The 21392-nt window shown below is 59.7% G+C and overlaps 2 protein-coding genes across 5 annotated transcripts; both read right to left on the reverse strand.

The window, feature by feature from the left end:
- Nucleotides 1-278: 278 nt before the first annotated feature.
- MAP4K2 (mitogen-activated protein kinase kinase kinase kinase 2) lies at nucleotides 279-11958 on the reverse strand. Its single transcript, XM_065883200.1, has 32 exons — nucleotides 11863-11958; nucleotides 11682-11739; nucleotides 11366-11456; nucleotides 11215-11279; nucleotides 10855-10910; nucleotides 10489-10536; nucleotides 10360-10402; nucleotides 9909-9981; nucleotides 9699-9830; nucleotides 9561-9623; nucleotides 9115-9196; nucleotides 8916-9023; nucleotides 8405-8483; nucleotides 8186-8244; nucleotides 7502-7545; nucleotides 7380-7418; nucleotides 7252-7285; nucleotides 7017-7122; nucleotides 6838-6926; nucleotides 6719-6760; nucleotides 6517-6601; nucleotides 6343-6422; nucleotides 6196-6256; nucleotides 5990-6107; nucleotides 2396-2454; nucleotides 2213-2316; nucleotides 1949-2126; nucleotides 1144-1212; nucleotides 934-1020; nucleotides 625-695; nucleotides 470-525; nucleotides 279-366 (listed from the first exon to the last, which is right to left on the reverse strand). The coding sequence occupies exons 1-32, from the start codon at nucleotides 11956-11958 to the stop codon at nucleotides 279-281; spliced, it is 2463 nt and encodes an 820-aa protein (XP_065739272.1).
- Nucleotides 11959-13152: 1194 nt separating this feature from the next.
- MEN1 (menin 1) lies at nucleotides 13153-18168 on the reverse strand. Of its 4 annotated transcripts, none has more exons than XM_065883279.1 (9): nucleotides 17724-18168; nucleotides 16645-16748; nucleotides 16223-16351; nucleotides 15896-15936; nucleotides 15733-15820; nucleotides 15030-15166; nucleotides 14469-14604; nucleotides 13853-14017; nucleotides 13153-13635 (listed from the first exon to the last, which is right to left on the reverse strand). In XM_065883279.1, exons 1-9 carry the CDS (start codon nucleotides 18166-18168, stop codon nucleotides 13153-13155), a joined length of 1728 nt encoding a protein of 575 aa, XP_065739351.1. The 4 variants fall into 4 exon arrangements, with proteins under 4 accessions (XP_065739351.1, XP_065739350.1, XP_065739348.1 ...); XM_065883278.1 differs by having other exon boundaries at nucleotides 16540-16748; XM_065883276.1 differs by having other exon boundaries at nucleotides 16540-16748; nucleotides 17709-18168.
- Nucleotides 18169-21392: the final 3224 nt, after the last annotated feature.

Genomic DNA, 21392 nt, shown 5'->3' on the forward strand with positions numbered 1-21392 from the left:
AACCAGCCCAGGGCCCCTGCCAGGGGGCACTGGGGACTGGCTGCCCGCCGGGGAGGGGGAGGTGACAGCAGCTTCCTCTGGTCCAGTTATTGCAGAGGTGTGGGGTAGGCACCCTTACCCTCCCCAGCCCCCAAACTCTTCTCAGGATTTCTGCCCTTCAGACCAGCAGAGCCGAGGCCTGGGCTCCTCTGATCTGGGAGGGGCCCCTCTGCCTAAAAGAACTGCCGCTAAGGCCTGGGGTGGGCGGGGGATGCCCCGGGCCAGGCCAGCCCACTGGCTCAGTAACTGCTCTGATGGCCCGTGAGAATGTAGAGGTTGCTGTGAGCCCCTGGCTTGTCGGTGGGAATGCTCTCAAGGATGATGTCTCTGGAGGGGAGAGAACCCGAGGTGAGCAAGGTGGGAAGACACTTGGGCAGCTCCACCTGGCCTGGAGAGCGTCTGAAGGGGAGGCCGGGGCACTGTGTCCTACCTGTGGGCCCCAAGCACTCGGAAGATCCTTGTCTCATCTGTGATCTCCTGGGTCACCTGGGAAGAAAAGGGGGACTGAGGCTGCCCCAGAGGGTCCTCTCCTAAAAGGTGGGGACAACTGGGTGGGGAGCCACCAGGTTCCTGAGTCTCACTCACCTCATTAGTGTCCAGGCTGCGGCCTTGCATCCCATGGCTCCAGAAGGCCAGCACACTGTCCTGCAGGCACACTAGGAGGGGCCAGGCGGCCGTCAGCCCTGCACCTGCCCTGGGGACACTGGCTCCCCCAGCTACACCCTGGGCCCAGGTCTGGGCCACAGAGGTCCTCACGGACTGGGCCGCAGGTGACCAACATGGCTCTCGAGAGGGGCTGGGGGACCTGCCTCCTTGTCCTGCTGCCAGCCCGGGGCCACATCTTGTGCTCCAGGCCAGGGATACTCCCACCCCGACCTCTGTCTGCTCACTTACCCACAGTCTCAATGGGGAAGTCAAAGGTCAGCACAGGCGCCAGCGTCACCGTGGGCTCGCCCAGCAGGTTGACGATCCTCACGCAGCCTGCACAGGGGGCGGGCTGGTGGGCGGGGCGGGGCGGGGTGGCCCCCTTCTGGGGAGACAGACCCACCCGGCCTCCCTCACCACCCCCTTCTAGCCCCCAGCCCTGATACCAGGAACACTCACGGTCAAAGCAGACTAGGACTGTGTCCCTGTCCACCTGGATCACCTGCTGGGCTGAGCCCGGAAGCCCCTCTGCAGGCAGAGAAGGGAGACACAGCCTGGCTGAACCACCAGCCCCGCTCTGGCCCCAAGAGGAAGAGCTGGGGGTGTGCATCAGCCGGCTTTCCCCACAAGTGCATTACGCAATAGCTGGGTGGGGTCACGATGCCCAGTCTCACTGCACAGCAGGGGAACTGACGCTTGGCAGCAAAGTGACCCATCACAAGGGGCAGGGCTGAGGCCCAGGGAGGCCTTGGAGGGCAGAGGCTCTGGAGTCAGGAGAGCCAGGCTTCATGACCCAGTCACCGTGTGACCTCGAATCTCTGGGCCTCAGCTTCTTCATCTGTAACCCGGGCACGACGATGCCTACCTTGCAGGGCCATCGTGAGGATCAAGAGTAAAATCCCACGAGACCCCTGGCTGGGGGTCTGGGCTACCGCAAGGACTTGGTCCAGGGCACCTTCCCCTTCTTTACCCACTGCCACCCACTCTGCTCCCCTGAGCTGCCCCAACACCCAGTGTCCCCCTGCTCAGAACGGAGGCCTCTGTCCCTGCAGCCCCGCAGGCTTGGTCAGGTTTTCTTAGCTGCTGAGCTGAAGAGAAGCTTGGAGCTTCGGGTCCTCAAGGTCTCCGTGGAGCCATCAGCTGTGAGGAACTTCCCCCTCTCCCTTCCCTCCCCCTCCCCTCCCCTCTCCCTCTCCCTCTCTCTCTCTCTATCACACGCACACGCACACACACTCACAGACAGCAGCCTGGCCCTCCAGCTCACCGGGTGGGAAGAGGATGTCCGGAGTCAGGCCAGCCTCCAGCGGCAGGACATGGAACAGGACGCGGCAGCCGGGCCCCTCGGGGCCCTCAGCCCCCACGCACACCTGCGGTAGCTCCTTCCCATCCAGCACCAGCGGCTCCAGCATCCTTGCTGGGCTGGGCAAGGGGCTGGAGAAGTTCTGGGGGCAGCAGGGGCGCTCAGGTCTAAATTTCTCCTCCCAGAAACCCTGCCACCCGCCCGGGGGTCCCCCCACCGGCACCGCACCTTTAGCAGCAGGAATTTCTGCAGCGGCTCATACCACTGCAGCAGGAGCAGACTGGTGGGCAGCGCGGCCAGCAGGAAGGTGCTGCCTGTGTGCGGGTTCCGCACTGCGAGAGAGGGGGTGGTGGGGCCGGGGCTGTGCCCACCCGCGCCCACCCGGCCCCGCCCACCACACCCAGCTCTTACCCACGCGACACTGCAGGCAGCCTTTGGTGTCAGGAATCTTGGTGGACAGGGCAAAGCGCCTGTGGGGTGGCAACCAGGGCAGGCGTCACGGGTGCCACCCTGGGCAAGGCCCCCTGCAGAGCCCTAAGGGGAGGGTACTAACACCTTCCCCGCCTCACAGGTGGCAGAGGCTCAGAGAGGTCAAGCCCCTGGCCCGAGTATCCGAGGAGCCACGAAGCTGTGAATCGCGCAGGATGTGACGCAGTGCTTGTGGCTCCAGCACCCGCTATACAGCCTGGAGCGTGTACGTCCAGTCCAGGGGTTTGGATCACAGAGTTACCTCTCACCGTGCGACTTGGGGCAAGGCACTGAACCTCTCCGGGCCTCAACTGCTTCACCTGCAGCCTGGGGATAACCGTGGTACCCCCCTCACAGGGTCGCAGTGAGGCCTAAATGAGTGAACTCAGGGGAGGAGATGCAGCAGAGCCCGCCACCTCAGGTGCCCTCACAAAAAGGCTAACTTTTCTCATCCCGTTATTATTACTTTCCCACCTGTTTTCAGTCACGGAAAATACTTTTAAGGCAAAGGCAGGGTGTAAATAAAGAAATAACTGAAAAAAACGAGGGTGTGGGAGGACGGCAAGCTAATGCAGCCTCCAGCTCCTCCGGCGGCCAGAGCACTCAGGGCCGGTCCCCACCTGACACACTGCAAGTCACAGATGAGCAAGCCGGGCCGAGAACATGACGACTCCCAAGAAAACGGCAAACGCCCTGCCCTCTCCTGCTTCAGGGCAGGCTATGCCGTGGGGGGACCAGTGGGTGCCGAGGGAGAAGTGGGGTCCCTCCTTTGGTTACTGGCTGTCCCCCAAACCCTCAGGGGACCTTCCAAACCTGCTTCTTCCTTTGGGGAACAGGGCTACACGTCAGCAGCCCTGCCACCTCCTCCCACTGACCCAGCCCTGTCTGCACCCTCTGCTGGGATGTGGGCCCCGCCAAGGAAGCCAGCACCTCTGTCTCCGCCTCTGTCCTCACTCTTCTCTCTCCCTTGTTCCTTCCACTCTCTTCCCCAGCTGGCCTTCAGATGGGACACAGGCGGACATTTTTTGTTTTTTTTTCCCAACAATTCGAGATCTCTGCTGTGATACCGTGATTCCCCAAACACACACCCAAAGCTGCCTGTGACTTGGGCCTGTAATGGGCCTGTTTCCTGCAGGTCCTGGGCCAAAGCAGAGGTCGGCTTCGGACTGAGGTCAGGAAGCCCCAAGGCCATGGGGCTCCCGATGTGCTCCTCAAGCGAGCCCGCTGAATCATGGCCCTGGGCCCCTCATCTCCCCTCGGCCCAGGCTCCCCTGCCCTCCTCACCGGCTTCCACCACCCACCGGGTCATGACGATGTCTAAGCCCACAGCCCTCCTCCCCCCTCAGAACTCAGCGCCATCCCCCACCCCCCAGCCCCCGCCAAGGGCCGAGGCCCCACTTGCACATTTCCAACTCCACGTGACAACACTGAATTCCGCTCCACCCACAGCTGATGACGGCTCCATCCTTCCCATCGCCTAGGCCAAAAGCTTGGAGTCATCCTCGACTCCCCTTTCTCTTCCATCCACCAACTGTCCGGAAATCCTGTTGGTCCAGTGTTCAAAATAAAACTGGACTCCGACCGCTTTTCTCCTCCTTCACGGCCTCCCCGGCCCAAGCCACCATCGTGTCCCACCTGATGGTGCCACAGCCTCCTGATGGGTCTCCGCATCCACCTGCGTCCCCTCCAGTCTCCTCCCAGCTCAGCAGCCAGAGTGACCCGTGAAAACCTCAGTCACGCCACTCCTCTGCAGTGGCCCTCAGGCTGCTCTGAGTCAGGGGCAAAGCCCTCACTGTGGCTACAGAGCCCTCGGAGGCCAGCTCCCTCTCACTCCATCCATCTGGACTCACTGGCCTCCTTGCTGCTCCTCATACAGGCAGGACGGCTCCAGCCCCCCAGATACCCTCAGGACTTGCTCCATCAACCCCTCTGAGTCTTTGCTCAAAAAGCACCTTCTCAGCGAGGTCTTTCCTGATGACCACCCTGCTCTTCTCCACGGGGCACTTTCCCCTCTGTGTCACCACCGCACAGACTCCTTCTCATGTCCGCTGTTGTCTGTCTCAACAGGAGAGTCTCGGGAATATAAGGGTCTCCAGTTCCCAAGTGTATCTCACGCCCAGGACACTGCCTGGCGCATGCTAAGTGCTGAATGGCTGAATGAGGGACTCTACTGCCCTGTAAACGCACCACACAGTCTGCTCTCTGGGGGTCTCCCAGTCCCTCCCTTTCCCTCCAGCTCACTCTGATCAGTCCCCAAATCCTGTCAATCCCACTTCCTAAATACTGCTCGAGTCCATCTAGTTCTCACTGCCCTACACTGCCTTGGGTCACTACACCGGCCTCCTTTCCAGGCCCTCTCGCCAGCCTCCCCCTCCATTCCTCCTTCCCACTGTCACCAGAGCGGCCAGCAGATGTTCCTGTTTCCATCTGCCCAGACAAGCCCCTCTCTCCTTCCCCCAGCTCCAAGAGAGGGCACGGGACGCAGGCCTGAGCCCTGGCTCCTCATGCCCTTCCACAGTGACTAGCCCAGGGGTGGGCATGGACCTAAGCTAGGCCAGTGAGAACTGGCCCTGGACTTCTGTGGGAATTACTTGGAAACAGAGGTTCCAGTTCCATTGGGTTGTTAGCTAGTGGAACGCTGGCCTGGACCTGCAGGCAGCCATCACTGGACAAGAAAGCCTGCGTGAGAATGAAGGTGACAAGAGGAAAACAGAGCCAGGAGATGCAGGAAGATGCCTGAGGATGCCATTTAAGCCTGGATCCAGCTGGACATGCAGCTGAGCCTACTCCTACACGAGGCGTTGTGCTTAAGCCGGTGAGTTGAATCACCTGCAACAGGAAAAATCCTGATTGACGTACAGAGGGATCCTTCTAAGATGCTCCGGGTCCGCTACCAGTCAGACAAAGCCCAGATCCTGGGCCTGGAGTCAACGGCAGGGCTCTGCCACCTGTGCAGCTTCCTCTTGGGCTGCTCCCCCTCCTCGCTCGGGCCAAACACCTTTTAACTCCCCCGATCGCCTAGGAGAATTCACACTTGTTCCTCCCACTGCTAGAAGGCTGTTCCCTAACTCATCTGCCTGGAAGGCCCCCAACGCTCTGTCAACGCCGCGAGCTCGCCTGGCCTCTCTGAGGCCTCCCCACCCCTTCCAGCTCTCGCCCTGGCGCACCTCAGTCCCAGGAGCTGACGGTCAAGAACTCATTTGATTTGCCATCCCTAAGCCCAGCCCAAGACCTGCCGCCTAGTAGGTACTCAGGAAACATTTGCCCCACAGCCTACCCGCCGCAGCTCCCAGAGCTTGCCAGGTACATTCACATGCCCTGTCTCCTTCCCTCCCGACAGGTCTGGGCGCAGGGGGCAGGGGAGGCTACCAACTATATTGACCTATGAGGAAACCGGGCCTCAGAGAGGCCAAGTGACGTGTCTAAGATCCCAACAGTCTCAGTACCAGGAAAGGCTGCATTCCAGCCCTGGCTCTGTCCCTTTGCCTCTCCCTCCTCCCTCATCCCCGCAGGGCCAGGCTCCCCAGGGTCCCTGACCTGGGGATGATGCGCTGAGTGAGGCGATTGGTGGGGATGGAGAGGGGGACCTGTTGCTGTAGCCGCCGCTGCTCAAACAAGCCTGGGAGGTCGTGGGCCCAGATGTGCGTGGATTTCCCTGCGGAGGGATGGGACGGAGGGGAGAGGGGCTCAGAGAGTGTTGGTGGGTGGGGCGCTGGCCCTGCCCCCGCCTGCCCCAACTGTACCTGAGAGTGACAGCAGCACATTGTTCACGCAGTAAAGCCAGGCGCAGCGGTGCGAGATCAGCTGGAGGCCACAGAGCCATAGACGGACAGGGGTCAGCACCCCAGACGCCCAAGGCCCTCGGCCCTCCCCCGCCAGCCGGGCCTCACCTTCTCCAGCGTATCCTCATGCAGTTCATGCAGGTTGAGGGTGTAGATGCCTTCCTCGGCCCCCACCACCAGGAACTGGTCTGCAGGTTTGGGTATGGAGTCAGAGGTCAGCCACGTCCCCCGGCCCAAGCTGGGGATTCCCAGGCTCCTGCTTCCTCCCTGCCCCTGGCCTACCCCGGGTGACAGGGTGAATCCAGGTGACAGCAGCGTGGATCCGCAGGGGGCAGCCATTGAAGACCTTGGAGAAGCAGGCACCCATCTGGAGAGGAGGCAAGAGGCTGATGAGGAAGCACCAGGTGCGGGGGACGGGGCGGGGGGAGCCACAGGCGGTGAGGCAGAAGGCGGTGGGGAGGCGGAGCCATGCGCAAACGCTTACGTGCACCTTGGGGGTCGGGGGGAGCCCACGGCAGGATGACCTCTGGGAGGGAAGAAAGGAGTCAGGGCCACACCCCCAGCCCCCCATCTCCCCGACCCCCCCCTACGGCACCGCCTCACCTCATGATCTTGCCGGTGCTTCATGGTGGCCCAGGCAGTGGAGAGCAGCGGGGGGCTGTCAGGGCATGGGAGAGGTGCAGGTGCGGTTCCTGCAGGCACAGACCTGCCGTGAATTCCGGTCCTGGACCACCCCCTGCCTCCCGGGGCCTGCCTCCTCGTCCCCGGAGCCTGGGGCTCACCTGGGAGGCTGGATTGAAGGTCCTCAGCCGGAGGCTCAGTGGGGGATGGCTCCAAGAACGGGGCCCTCTTGATGGTTCCTATGGTGTCATCTGGGGAGTCCAGCTCCTGGCAGGAGGGTCAGCGGACCCAGCCCAGCTGTTAGCAGGTGACCCTGTAACCTACCCCCACCCCAACTGCCCAACCCGCTATCGCACTGCCCCCCATCCCCATCCCCCGCTCCCCTCCGCTCCGTACCTTGAGTTCCAAGGCTGGCCGGATGGTCAGGCTCCTGTCGGGGACAAATCAGAGGGAGATGAGGTGTGAGATGTGACTGGGTCCTGAGCCCAGCTGCCCCCCACCTCCTCCGGGCCCTGGCCCCTCACCTTTCCTCCAGGGCCTCCTGGACTGACTGCAGCAGGCTCCTGGGTAGGGAGGGGAAGGGATCAGAGGTCAGCCTTTCCTCCTGCCCCTCCCCCCCCACAGCTCCCCCGCTCCCCTCACTCACGAGCTCAGCTCCTCCTTTCCCAGCAGCGTCCACTCCTCTTCCCACTGTGGGGAAACCGAGTCAGAAAGACCGGGAGGGAGGCAGAGAGACAGACAGGCAACGTGAGAGACTGCTGGAGAGATTGTGGGAGAGAGAGATGGCAGACAGACAGACAGATGGCAAGTGAGATTGGTAACAAGCAAGAGGACTGTGAGAAAGACAACAAGAGGCCGAGAAAGTGTGAAAAAGGGCCAAACAGACAAACAAGGAGAGAGAAGGAGACAGAGAGACAGTGAGAGAAAAGGGCAGGGAGGGACTGAGATCGTGTGGGTGAAGAAAGATGCCGATAAGTAGAGACAGCGAGAGAGCAGAGGTGGTGAGTCAGCCAACCCAGCAGTCACAGCGACTGAGGCAGAGAAGAACGTGCCGAAGGGGGCGGGGGCGTCCTCAGACGAGTGACAGGCTCACGTTTTAGAAAGGCGTGGTCACCCTGCCACCCCCAGCCGACTGTCCAAAACAACCTGCCCCAGGAAGGAGCCCCCAGGCTTCCGGGTCCCTGGGCGGACAGGCCTGCTTGGACAGCTCTCCCGGGCCGAGGGCCAGGCTGCTGCCGCTTCAAGGCTCCTGAGTTTGAGGTGCTCGGTCACCCGCACAGCTCCCCAGCCTAGCCCTCTGCCCCACCCTGCCACACCGCCAGCCCCTCACCGGCTCATTCAGTGGGTCTGTTTCCTTCCTTCGTGGGGCACCAAACTTCACCTGGTGAACTGGAAGGCCCAGATCCAGGGGTTAGGGGGGGCCAGAGCCTCAGGACTGACCCCTTAACTCACACCAAATCCACACGCACAGCCCCCCAATCCACACAGCCCCCCACCAAATCCACACACAGCCGCCAATCCACACAGCCCCCCACCAAAGCAAACTCACACTGGATCTCCGAGGGGGTCCTCTCGGCTGGGCCATGCTGCCCCCGGGAGTGAATGGTGTCGGGAAACATGTCGTAAGTCTACGAGAGAACACAGACAGCGGACATGTGTCCACGCTCACCTCACAACAGGTATTCCTCGAGCTGCTTTACACACACTGACGTGTCTGTTTTCACGAAAACGCCCTGAGATTACTGCGAGATTAAATGGCACCCTCGTTTCACAGATGAGAAAACCAGCACAGAGAGGCAAGTAACTCGCCAAAGATCACAGAGAAAGCAGAAGATGGCTTAACTAGGGTCACGGTCACGCTGGGCCAAGGGCAAGAACCTATCACAGTGGGGCGACAAGGAGGCAAACCGGCTCAGGGAAGATTCCTAATGGGTGGGCTCGACCAGACTGAAGCTCCATGTGCTGGAAACATACAAGCTGAAGGGACCTTGACTTCTGTCACCTCTGCATGCCTATGACCAGACCAGGCCAAAACCCAGTCCCCAGCGGCTCTCACTTACCTCCAGGTCACAGTCTTCTGGGGAGGGGGTTCCCAGGTGGGGGTCATTGGCCTTGTCCAACAGCTGTGTGAGGAGAGCCCGAGGCAACTGCTGGGTCGTGAAGGGGTGCTGGAGGATGGAGGAGGTGCAGGTTGGTCCCTGGCCTCCGGGTCCCTACTTCTGAGCATCTAGCCCCCTGCCCCACCCCCCTACCTCCCACCTGCAGGAGCTTCTCTGCTGTTGGCCTCTTCTTGGGGTTCTTGGTCAAGGCAAGCTTGAGGAAGTGATGGAAATACTGGGTCCTAGTGGGTACAAGAGACCCCACCCGCAGGCCCAGGTTAGCCCTCAGGCAGGCCATCCTGCCACCACTCCTGAGGAGTCTGCTGGGCCTGCCCAGGAAGGAGCCAGCCTGAGACCAAGGGCAGCTGGCCTGAGCAACACTGCTGTTGCGACACGGCAGCGCCTCCATCATCAACCATCCGCCCTTCTTTGTCCACGCTGGTCCCCAGCCCAGAGGCAGGGCCCAGGCCCCTCCCGCGGATGGTCTGTGGAGGCCCAGAGAGGGCAGGGCCCTCGAGGCTGCACCCTGGGGGGTAGCAGAAGGCTCCTCTGCCCCCATGGGGCTGGGCTGAAAAGGGGGCCCCAGCAAGGGATGTGGGCCCTCACCAGTGAGTCTTGTCTCTCAGCTTTGGCGGCTGGAAGCTGCTCTTTGACATCAGCATCAAGGCCCTGTGGAGACCACAGGTCAGGGGTCGAGGGTCACAGGGCTCTTGGGGTCAGGCAAGGGGCAAGTATTCAGCTGACCTCATGGGGTGCAGGTGGAAGAGAGGGGGCTGCAGCTCGCCCAGTTCGATGGCGGTGATGCCCAGGGCCCAGATGTCACACAGCTCATTGTAGCCACCTTTGCGCTCCACGGCGGCCACCTCCGGGGCCATCCTAGAGGCGGGGTCACAGATGAGACGGCCGGGTGCCCCGCTGTGGCCCCCACTCCCTCAGCCAGAGGTGCAGCCTCACCAGTATGGAGTCCCAATGAAGGACCTCCTCTTCGCCACAGACGCCGTCAGCTCGCCTGACACCCCAAAGTCAGCTACAGGGAGAAAGAGCTGCTCTCACCCGACCTCTGGCTGCCACTCCCCACCCCCTTTCAGGGCTCAGGCTCAGCATGCACCTGGCAGAGCTCAGAAAACAGGCAGCTGAGGTTCAGCCCCAACTGCCACAGGCACAAGGCAAAGCCAGGTCCCCTCCTGGGAGGGGTCAACCACCTTCTCTCCACGACCAAGTGCCCGGTCCCAACCACATCCAACTTCTAGCAGGAAGGGAGAACTGTTCCACTTTCTAAATGGGGAAACTGAGGCTCAAGTGGTAAAATGACTTGCTCAAGGACAAGCTGCACTTGAAAGTAGGCTCTAAGACTCCAGGAGCTCCCATAGAACCCTCACCCGGATTGTGTCCCCAGGGTACTGACCCAGCTTGACATCTCCCTGGAGGGTGAGGAGAAGGTTGGCTCCCTGTGGGAATGGAGGAGAGAGAATCCCATCTGGTGCCCCCAAGAGCCTCCTCCTCCCTCCCACGATACCCTTGGCCAGACCCCTACCTTGATGTCTCTGTGGATCTTCCCCAGAGAATGCAAGTGGTGCAGCCCCTGGGGACGAAGAGGAGCCCCTGAGAGCAGCTACCCAGTATATCCCACCTCTCCTGAACCCCCTCTCAGGACTGGGGCCCCCCACCCAAGCTGCTTCCTCCTCCCCTCTCCCCAAACAGGAAATGACTGAGCCAAAAGGGAAATGGGCTGCTTCCGGCAACACGGCTGGGGCCCCTTGCCCGCAGGACCCACAGCCCCTCAGGCACCTTTGCCTGAGCACTCCACCCACCCCACCCCCCAACACACACACTGGCCAGCTGGGCTCCCTGCCCTGCTCCAGGGGACTGGGGGTGTGAGTAGCCCTATGGGCCCAGCTACCTTCAGTGCCTCTCGGCAGACATAGGCAATCTGCCGTTCCTCCAGGGGCCCGGTGGCTGAAATGGGAGGGGTAAGGGCTGGCAAGGGGGTCTGGGGGGATATGCTGACCCTCCCAGGATCCACCCTGTGTGGGGTAAGCAGCAGGCATTGCTGGTGAAAGGGGAGTTGGCCACATCCCCTCCCGACATAGGCTGGGATATACAGCCCAGAAAAGGACAGCATTTCTTTCAAGGTCACACAGCTAGTGAGAAGTGGAGAGGGGCCCAAATCCAGGGCCCCAGCTCTCCCCTCCGGCCCTGCGTTGCGGTGGGGATGAGAGGAAGGCTGTGACCCTCTGTGGCCTGGAGTCCTGGCCCTCACCGTGGTAAATCTCCTGCAGGGACCCCCCTCCGCAGAACTCCATGCAGATCCACAAGCGGTCATTCCTGGGGTGACACAGAGCTGGGGTGGGCACATGGCAGGGCCATATGGGGGCTGCCTGGGGGTAAGCAAGGGGATAAAGCAGCCTCACCTGAGGTAGCTACCAATATAGGCCACCACATTGGGGTGGCGGCACTCACGCAGGATGGTGATTTCCTGCTGAAGGGAGCTGATGTCGTCCCCTGGGAAACACAGGGCATCATGAAGGGGGCCGCCTTAACTCAATGCCCCCATCTGCAAAATGGGCACAGAGTGCCTCCTCTCTCCAGGACAGACAGGTGCCAGCGGACAGTACCTCCCGGGGCCTGCCTCTCAGGGGGTCTCGGAAATGTCAACTCTCACACCGCGCCCGCTCTGCGGCCCTCTGCCCTCCCTCCAGCGCTGAGGCCCTGGCTCCGGGCCCTCACCTGGGTCTAGCTTGACTATCTTGACCGCGGCCAGTTCAGACGTGACCGTGTCGCGGGCCTGCAGGGGCGGAGGGGGTGAAGCGAGATGAGGAGGGGCGGGGCTGGGGGCCGGATCCCGCAGCAGGGCGCGGAGCGCGTACCCTCCTCTCCTCTCTCCCGTCCGTCCCGCCGCCCGGCGCACCTTGTAGACGTCGCCATAGGTCCCGGCCCCCACGCGCTGCAGCAGCTCGAAGCGGTCCCGCGGATCCTGCAGCGACACATCCTGCAGCAGCGCCATGGCCCGGCGCCGGGCGGGCGCGAGCTGCGGAGCCGGCGCGGGGCGGCGCGGGGCGGGGCGGGGTGGGACCGCCGAGGCGGGCGCCGGTGGCTCAGAGGCCGCGGGGGCGGGGCCGGGGCCCGGGGCGGGGCCAGGCCGGGGATGCCCCGCCGCCCGGCCGGGAGGAGGCGCCAGCGGGACCGGCCCTCGGCAGCTAGGGAAAGTCCCGAGCCCGGGAGGAGCTGATGGTGCCGAGGCTCTTCTGCCAGCCACCGGTTCCTCGCGCTCTACAGGTGGGAAGCCCGAAACCCGGAGGGCCGGAAGGCAGAGGAAAGAGGGGGAGCTCCACTCCCAAATTCCCAGATGAAACACGGACAAGTACTTTTTTTTTTTTTTTTACAAAATGTATTCATCTTCCTTGGAACTGAAAAATAAATCTATGTACAAAACAGGAAGCGATCAGGCTCCCCTCACCCACTCGCAAACCCCTGCAGATTTCCTCCAGAGTCCCCCGAGACGGGATGGACCCCGGGGAGGTTCCCAGAGGGTCGGAAGAGAGGTCTGCTCTGATCTGGGGCCAGTTTGGTCAGGAAGCGGGTGGGGCTCAGGATTCGCACACGCCGGGAGCGGAGTTTCGTGTCCCGGACTCGCGACAGGGAAGGAAGCTAGGATTTCCAAGTTCTGGAAGCGTTACTTAGGTTCTTTGCGGTAGGGGGCTTGGATTCCCAAGGAATGGAATTTTGAAGGGCGGAAATGTACTCCTAGGGGCTGAGCGGGGTCCTTGGTTCCCGGGCTGTGGGTGGGACCTGTCCTCCTAGGGTTTAGGGTGAAACAGCCCTATGCGCTGGAAGCAACCCTGAGCCAACACTGGTCAGGCCGAAGGTTAGAGCCTCGGTTCTGAGACGGAGCCTGAGCTTCCCATAGTTGGACCTTTAAAGATGGGTGAAGGACTCAGGGTAAGGTTTCAATTGGCCGGCTGGGATCCTGGGGGATGGGCTCTATATTCCAGTGACTGGGCAGAGCCCTCGGTTCGGGCGCTGGGTGGAGTCTACTCTGGGAACCTGCAGCCTGAGTTCCGGGTAGAGGTGGGGCCTGGAGGCGGGGCCTCGGCCCCTAGGCCAGGGGCGGAGCCTGGGCTCGCTAGGGGGGCTGGGGTGGAACCTAATCCTGATTGAGGGCGGGCTCCGAGTGGGCCGATACTGAGACCCGGGTACTTCAGAGGCCCTTGCGCTGCCGCTTGAGGAATGAAAGAGTGTAGTCACTAGGTGTAGACACCTTCTGCTTCTTCATCTGCACTTGTGACTGAGCCGTGAGCTGCAGCTTGATGGCGCTCGAATTGATCTTGGTGGCCACAAGCAGCTCCTTCATGCCCTTCATCTTCTCGCTCTGAAAAGTGAGCACCGGACCCTCCGGTGGCGGCGAGGCGGCGGGCGCCAGCGCTGCAGCCGCGCTGCCGCCTTCAGGGCCGCGGGCAGTGCTCGGGACGGTGCCTGGGGGCTTCCGGGGGGGTCCTGGCACTGCACCCTGGCCCGCGCCTGGGCCCTTGTCCAACGCCGGCTTCTTAGGTGGCGGAGGCTCCTCAGGCTTGGATTCCCGCCGCGGGCCCCGCCGCCGGCCTTCTCGGGCTTCCTCGCCCCAAGGCTCTTCTGCCTCGGCCGCCTCTGCCTCTCGGCTCACTATGCGTACCTTCTGCCGCACCTGGGCCGCATGGAGGGGGGGGCAAGCGGAGGAAGAGGTTGCAGGCCAGTGGGTCGAACCCCAAGACCCAGCCAAGACCATCCTGTCGTGGAGCCTCGGTCTCACCCGCACCCAAAGGGGATGGGCAGATCCCCTTCAGGGCTACAAAGGTTCTGACTCCGCTGTAGCTGCTGTCACCACCTGTCCTCCCCAGCCACCCTGCACAGCTGTCCCTCACCTGTCCCTCAAAACGGCCTAGGGACTGCACAAGGAAGGTGGCCCAGCCCACGTGCAGCACGGGCGTGGGACTGCCCTCTTCCCATTTGCAGATGCCATCGTAGAATCGCAGCAGATGGGCGAAACACTCTGGGTCCTGGAGGGCAGAACCCTGGCTCTGGGTGCCCTGGGAAAGGGGGAAAGGAGGACACAGTTCAGACCCCATTACTCACCCCTCATCAGAGGGCACAGGCCAGACCTCTCGCCTGGACAAAGAGCCCTGGCTCTGGCAGATGTGAGCATAGGTGGAGAGAATTCTTAGAACCACCTTCCTTTTATAAAACCAGTCCTTAACCAGGACTTGGGAGGAGGAAGGGACCATCCCTTACCTCCGTCTCACCCCCTCAGCTGAATGAGTGACCCTGACAGAGAAAGAGAGGAGCTTCCACCCCATTTACCTCAACTCCTCAAACCCAAGCCCAGGCCCTCAGCTACTGCATAAGAGAACACAGCTGTCTGCCTGAACTGGGCCACCTGTCTCGTGCCATCCCCAGTCCCATGCAGCAGTCCCACGTCCTGTGACTGGGAGCCCTGCTCAGGTGGGAAGGCGTACACAGGCTGGAGGTCCAGCCCTTCACCTGGGTCTGCTCCCCTGGCCGCTCCTCGCCGGCCTCCAACAGGCTGGCAGCCTCTTTCAGCAGGTTGGGGATGACATCATTGGCTACTTCAAAGAACTCCTTGTAGATCTCCTCGTCTTCACGGCAGTAGTTGTAGCTGTGAGAGCAGCAGGGCACTGTGGGGTCTCGGCTATGGCGGTTACCCCCAGGGACCTGGCAGGGGATGGAGCCCTGGTTTCTTTTCCGGGGTCATCCAGGGACTGAGTGAACAGTTGGGGTCCTCACTTGAAAATGGTGGTGTCTGTGTCAGCCCAGAGCAAGAGTGAGGAGGGGGATGGGGAATGCAGGTTCCACAGCTGGATGACAGTGGTTAGAAATTAGGAGGAAAGGGTGGGGAAGGAAAGGCGTGAAGCTCGCATTAGGGGTCCCTACCTCTTGGGTGATGGTGGCCTTGACTGCCTAGTGACTGGATGGAGAGGGGATAGGGCTTGGGACCCAGGCCTCCCTCCTGGACGAGGGTGGTTGGAAATTGGGTGGAAGGGGAAGAAAGGCCAGGCTGGGGCCCCGTGGGGGGATCCTCACTCCTGGATGACAGTAGCCGTGTCGGCCCAGGCCTGCAGGGCTTCACGCACGTTGCGGTTGCGACAATGGTAGCCAGCCAGGTACATGTAAGGGTAGATGTGCTCATCCCGGTAGTAGGTCTTGGCTGAGGCAATGCCCTGGGGATAGAGCAGAGGGGCCTCAGGGAGGCAGCTCCCAGCTGCCCCAGGTGGCACAAATGTCCCATTGGATCACACCCAGGAGGGGCAATAGGAAGATTCCAGAGAGTCTCATCTCCCACGTGACCTTACCCCGGGCCATCCCCTCTACCAGGTGTTCCTCCCTGGGTCTGTAGGTCTGCATTGGGCTGGCCTTCCAAGCCCAGCCCAATGTCCCTCCTATCCCCAGCCCCACCAAGTTAACACCCCCCCCCAACCTCAGTGCTCTCACAGTGTTTGACCTCTACTATACTCCAAGAAGGACAAGGATAGGCAGTAGAAAAGGGAGGGCCGAGGGGACAAATCCAGGACCTACCACTCCCAGGCAGGGAACCCAGAACACTCCTCAGACAGCCCTGACCGCCCTGAATATGCACACGGTAAATACAAAACGAGGACTGGATGGGCGGTACCCCCCAATACACACAAAGTTCTTCTCGCCTCACCTGCCCCCTCCCAGTCCCAGATAAAAGGGAACCCCAGCCATCGTTCCACCTCCCTTCTGTACCCTCCTGAGATGTCCCCACCTTGTGGTAGAGGGTGAGTGGGTCCGGCCGGCCAGGGGTAGGCTCCAGCTCCTCCAGATCTGCCAGGTTCCCCAGCGCCATAGGGTACCTGGGAAAGGCTCATGAGTCCAGGCTGCCCCCCAGCCCACCCTGAGGCCCAGCCTGGCCACTTCCCTCTACTGACCTTTCCAGATGTCCCAGGTCATAGAGCAGCCAGAGCAGCTTCTAGGGGCCAAAGGAGAGAAGTGTGAGCTGGTAGGAGAGAGGGGGGTCCTCAGTCTACCAGGCAGACGGGGGTCCAGCACCAGTAGGGACCTCCCACCAGGTGGGAAAAGCCAGAATTCAGAACTAGCCCCTCATTGAAGTCAAAGCGCTTTCACGTCTCAATTCTCCCCTCCCAAGAGCCCCAGGAAAGTCCAGGCCAGGAATGATTCACCCACATTACAGAAGGGGGAGCTGAAGCTCAGGAAAGGAAAGCGCCCTGGCCCAGGGTCCCACAGGCACCCCTCACCTGCTGCAGCTGCAGCAGCTCCAGGGAGTCAGTGTGCAGGTCAATGGAAGGGTTGATGGCGCACACCATAAATGCCACCTCCATTTTGCGGTCACAGCGCATGTATGATCCTTTCAGGTACAGCCAGCTCTTGGGAGAGGACAAGACCAGATGTCTCACGATGGCCTACCTGTGCCTGCTCTAGGGAATGACAGCCAGGAAGGGGGCCCTCCCCTTCCTGACATATGTAGGTGGTGATAGGAAGAGGGCAGCATGGCCCAAGAAAGCAGAGCTCCTTGGGTGGCTTGGGCTAGGAGAGTATGGGGGGGATGCAATACCCGCTCAGCCACACCCGCGTTGACTGTCTGGCCTCTGCGGTCCTCGTTGCCCTTGCCATGCCAGGTGACCTCAGCTGTTTGTTCTCCATTGGGCCCAAACACTACCCAGGCATGGTCCTCAGACAAGGCCAGGTGGACATCCCGGAGACCCAGGGCCTGGCAGGCCCCCACCACGGCAAAGGCCACACCAGAGCTGTCCAGTTTGGTGCCTGTGGAAGGGAAAGTAATGAAAGAGGGTCCTCTGAGCTCTGGCCTGGGGGAAGGGACCAGGTAGTGATGGGCCATGCACCCTCCCACATTCACCTCCAAGCCTGTGCTCAAACCTCAGGCACTCCTGCCCGTCTTCCCTCTATCCCTTTCCTCCTACGTGTTCAGAGACTCTCCTTCCCCCTTTACGTTCCCCATCCTCAACAGGAGACCTTGGATCTTTTGTAGTTCCACCCAGCTTTTGACCCTGTCTCTTCTCTTTCTCTGCAACTGAATTATATATTTCTGCTAGAATTTCCTCGTTTTATTGTACCTATTAGGTTATAACCAGGGACGGCAAAAACAGGACACTGGCCAACACTCCTTTTACACACCCACTGGCAGACACTCCCCATTTCTCTCTGTATTCTTTTCCTGCTAAGCTCAGAAGCAGCCTCAGATTCCTTCTCAATATGGTACTCCAGGACCTGACTGCCAGTCAACTGGGCTTGGATCAAAGAGGAAAGCTCTTTGCAAGCCCTGAGCCTTCAGTTTCTTCAGGTGAAACCCTGGTCTGTTCACTTTCAAAACATGTTCATAGACATTTCATGGAATTGGCTCAAATGTAGCCCGATTTTGGCTCCTCACTCCCTAAATCTGCTGCTGCCCTCTATGCCTCAGGCTGGGCTGCAGGACTCCTGTAGCTGCTCAGTGGCAGGGAGGGGGGTTCTGAGGGGGCAGAGGGTGGGCTAATGGATTTGGAGTCATGTGACTGGGGTCCAATCCCAGCCTTGCCATTCTGTGTGACTTTAGAAGATCACTTTCCCTCTCTGGGCTTCGGTTTCCCTAGCTGCAAAGGGGGACATAACACTTGCTCCACCTCACAAGGCTTACAGGTCTCAAAAGGGCTCTGTAAACCACACAGTGTTGTGAAGAGGTGGGCCAAGGTTCACACGTGAGACAGGATTCTCGCCCCTTGCCACCTGTCGGGCTCCAACCTGTGATGAAGCTGAAGAGGGACTGGATGTGGGCCCGATCCTTGAAGTAGGAGCGGCTGAGGCTGTTCCAGATGACATCGGAGACCTTCTTTACCAGCTCGCGGCTGGAGACGCCCCCCTCTCGCGGGTAGAGAGAGAGGTCGACGGCGCCACGGATCTGGGCGGTGAAGCGGGCATAGAGCGCGGCGATGATGGACAGGTCGGCCACGGGGAAGTAGGTGAGGCCGCCAGGAGGGTCGGGCGCAGGGCTGGGCTGAAAAGTGAGCTCGGGCACGTTGGTGGGGATGACGCGGTTGACAGCTAGGAAGTGCTCCACGAAGCCCAGTACCAAGGATAGGAGCACCAGGTCCGGCTCCTCTCGGCCCAGCTCGGCAGCGAACAGGCGCACCACGTCGTCTATGGAGCGCAGCGGGAACAGCGTCTTCTGGGCGGCCTTCAGCCCCATGGCGGCGGGCCTCGGCCTGCGGGCGAGCGTGCGGAGGGAGGGTCGGGGGGGGCACGGCCCAAGAGCCCCCCTCCCAGGCTCGACTAGCTTTCCACACCCCCACACACACTCACAGACACAATCCCTTGCTTCCCCGCCCCTTCACGCTCCGCTCATCTGCTCCGCCTATTTCGTCGAAGAGACCCCTCAGCCGAGGCTGCGGGGCCTTCTTGTCCCCCACAACCCCAGGAGCCCCGGCCCCGATGGGGGTGCGCCCCTACGACCCCACTGAGAACTCCCAATGGCCGCCCCGCCCCCTCTCTGCACCCATACCCCCAGGGCCCTAGAGTCCGCCCGGAAGGCGCTCCTAGGCCAGGCCCCCCAAGTCCCAAGGAGAGTCCTGGCCTCGGTCCCCCGCGCCCACCTCCGCGCTTACATCCCACACAAGGCACAGCGGCGCCCGCCGCCTGGAGCCTGCTGGGAAATGGAGTTCCGCCCCCTCGGGCCGCACTGCCTGCCGGGAAGTGGAGTCCGGGGCCCGCCCCTGTCCTTGCCAAGTCTTGAAATGGTGGCTGGGCCGGCCAGTCCGCGATGGCTTATGGGAGTGGTAGTCCCGCTGCTCTGGGCGAGGCAGAACCCAGAGGTAGGTGAGGAGAGGAGGCAGCGCCACCTTCCTGAGGTCCTCAGGGATTGGTCATTCCATTTCACGCCTACCCAGGTAGGCAGAGGGACCGCAGTGCATTCTGGGAGTTGTAGTCCGGAGAGTGAGCAGGCATCCTCAGCACTCGCTGAGCTTCTGCACGTCATCACGTGTCGGCAAGATGTGATGAAAACGGGTACTTTTAAACACTGCTGGAGCACTGTAAACGTGTTCAGCCACTGTAGTTGGATATTTATCGGTATCCATTAACACGTAAATGTGCCTACTCTATGTCTAGTTTTCTGTCCATGAGAAAATCTAACACGTGTGCAAAGAGGAACATCTAAAGAACCATTGTAGTTATTCGTATACAAGAATTTGTATACAAGAAGAGTAAAGTAGCTCTATGCATCCTAAAATGGATCTTCAGGGAAAACTGTTGAGGGGAAAAAGCTACAGAGTGATATGTATGATAGGGTAGTATTTATTTACCATTTTAAAACTTCAAAACAATACTAAATTTCTACAGAATCATTCATTCACTTATTCATTTAACAAACAGATTTTTGGTGCCTATAATGGGCCAAGCACTCAGTCCCAGGCACTGGCTATGTAGCAGTGAATAAAACAGATTAAATTCCTGCCCTACTTCACCTCTGTGGGTTTTTTCCAGAAAATCCCATAAGTCTAGCCTATTCATGAGAAAACATCCAGCAAACCCAAACTGAGGGACTTTCAGACTGGTCGTGCCTGACAGTTCCCCTCAAAAGTGTCAAGGTCATGAAAGACAAGGAAAGACTGAGAAACTGTTGCAGCTTAGAAGACACTAAGGAGACAGGACCACTAAATGCAGCGTGGTGTTCTGGATTGAATCCTGGACCAGAAAAAAAGGACATTAGTGGAAAAACTGGTGAATAGGGTGGCTGACTGTCCCAGCTTGCCCAAGTCTGAGGGGACTTCAGGGGAATGGGATTTTCAGTTTTAAAACGAAACCAGTCAAGTCTTGGGCAACTGTGAGCCCTACTTATGAAATTCAAATAAAATCTGTAGCTTCATTTATAGTTTTCATCAGTAAGTTTTAATAAATGTACCATGTTGTATAAGATGTTAACATTAGGGGAAATTGAGTGAGGGGTATATGGAAATGAGATCCCCAAGGACTGAGTTCTGGGACACCCCTTCATGGAGAGGTTGGGAGACCAGGAGGAACCAGCAAAGGATTCTGAGAGGGATCAGCCAGAGAGATAGGAGGAAAACCAGACGGGCATCTGGTTCAGAAGACCAAGGCAGAGGGGTGATTGACAGGGTCGGGTGCTGCACACAGGTCAGCAAGCTGAGCACCAAGGACTGACTGCATTTAGCTCTGTGAGAACCCCTGGTGACCACCTTAGGAGCAGTTTGAAAGCGAAAGCCCAGAGTTCTTGGGCTCAAGAAAAAAGAGAGGAAAGAAATCGCAGACAGTGATAATACACAACTCTTTCAGTGAGCTTTGCAGCAAAGGGAAGGAAAAAATCAAGATGGCTGCTGCAGGGGGAAGAGGGTCAAAGGAAGTCATCGTTGTGGCTGTTGTTTAATAGGAGATAATGCAGGACTGATGACCCTGAACGAGTAGAGAGGATGGGAGTCCCTGAGTGACAGGCTTGTCCTTTGCTAAGAGCATGAACACAGTCTAGCCATAATAATTGGAGAGAAGGGGACTTCCCTGGTGGTGCAGTGGTTAAGAATCCGCCTGCCAATGCAGGGGACACCGGTTCGAGCCCTGGTCCGGGAAGATCCCACATGCCGCAGGCCCGTGCACCACAACTGCTGAGCCTGTGCTCTAGAGCTCACACGTCACAGCTGCTGAACCCGCGTGCCACAACTACTGAAGCCCGCACGCCTAGAGCCCGTGCTCCACAACAAAAGAAGCCACCGCAATGAGGAGCCCGCGCCCCACGATGAAGAGTAGCCCACGCTCTCCGCAACTAGAGAAAGCCCGCGCAGCAGTGAAGACCCAACACAGCCAAAAATAAATAAATTAAATTAAATTAAAAAAAGTAATCGGAGAGAAGGCAGAATACACGGGTACTTTCATTTTCTCAATGAAATAAGAAGCCCAGTTGGTCTCCCTCCCAAATGCCACCTTCTCAATGAGGCTGACCCAGACCTGACCAGCCTACTTAAAATCACACTCTCCAACCCAAATTCCTCTTTCAGTCCCTCCACCCAACTCTACTTTTTTTTTCTTTTCTTTCTAAACCACTGACACCTTCTAGAACAGGGTTTCTCAACCTAGGCACTATTGACATTTGGGGCTGGATAATTCTTTGTGGTTGGGGGCTGTTTGGTACCCTGTAGGAGGCTTAGCAGCCTCCCTGGCTTCTACCCCTTCTAGATGCCCCTCCCCCTGTTGTGATAATACAAATGTCTCCGGACATTGCCAAATGTCCCTGGGGGGCAAAATTGCTCCTGGTTGAGAACCACTATTCCAGCATCTAATATAATTTACTTATTTGTCTATCATTTCTCTCCTACCACCAAAATATAAGCTCCACGAGGACAGGGAATGTGCCTGTTTTGTTCACTGACGTGTTCCATGTGCCTAGAATAGTGTCCCGCACATAAT

Source organism: Phocoena phocoena, chromosome 8 (assembly GCF_963924675.1).
Source record: "Phocoena phocoena chromosome 8, mPhoPho1.1, whole genome shotgun sequence".
Taxonomy (NCBI): domain Eukaryota; kingdom Metazoa; phylum Chordata; class Mammalia; order Artiodactyla; family Phocoenidae; genus Phocoena; species Phocoena phocoena.

Bases quoted from the DNA above. Each gene is read 5' to 3' on its own strand.
- MAP4K2 (XM_065883200.1), bottom strand. From the start codon at position 11,958: ATGGCGCTGCTGCAGGATGTGTCGCTGCAGGATCCGCGGGACCGCTTC. The intron at 10,537-10,854 runs GTAGCTGGGCCC...CTTCGTCCCCAG, and splicing joins TCTGCCGAGAGGCACTGAAG to GGGCTGCACCACTTGCATTC. The intron at 6,423-6,516 runs GTAGGCCAGGGG...CCAAACCTGCAG, and splicing joins GATTCACCCTGTCACCCGGG to ACCAGTTCCTGGTGGTGGGG.
- MEN1 (XM_065883276.1), bottom strand. From the start codon at position 18,168: ATGGGGCTGAAGGCCGCCCAGAAGACGCTGTTCCCGCTGCGCTCCATA. The intron at 16,352-16,539 runs GTATTGCATCCC...TCCTCTCCCAAG, and splicing joins ACGCGGGTGTGGCTGAGCGG to AGCTGGCTGTACCTGAAAGG. The intron at 15,937-16,222 runs GTGAGGGGTGCC...TTTGGCCCCTAG, and splicing joins AGCTGCTGCAGCTGCAGCAG to AAGCTGCTCTGGCTGCTCTA.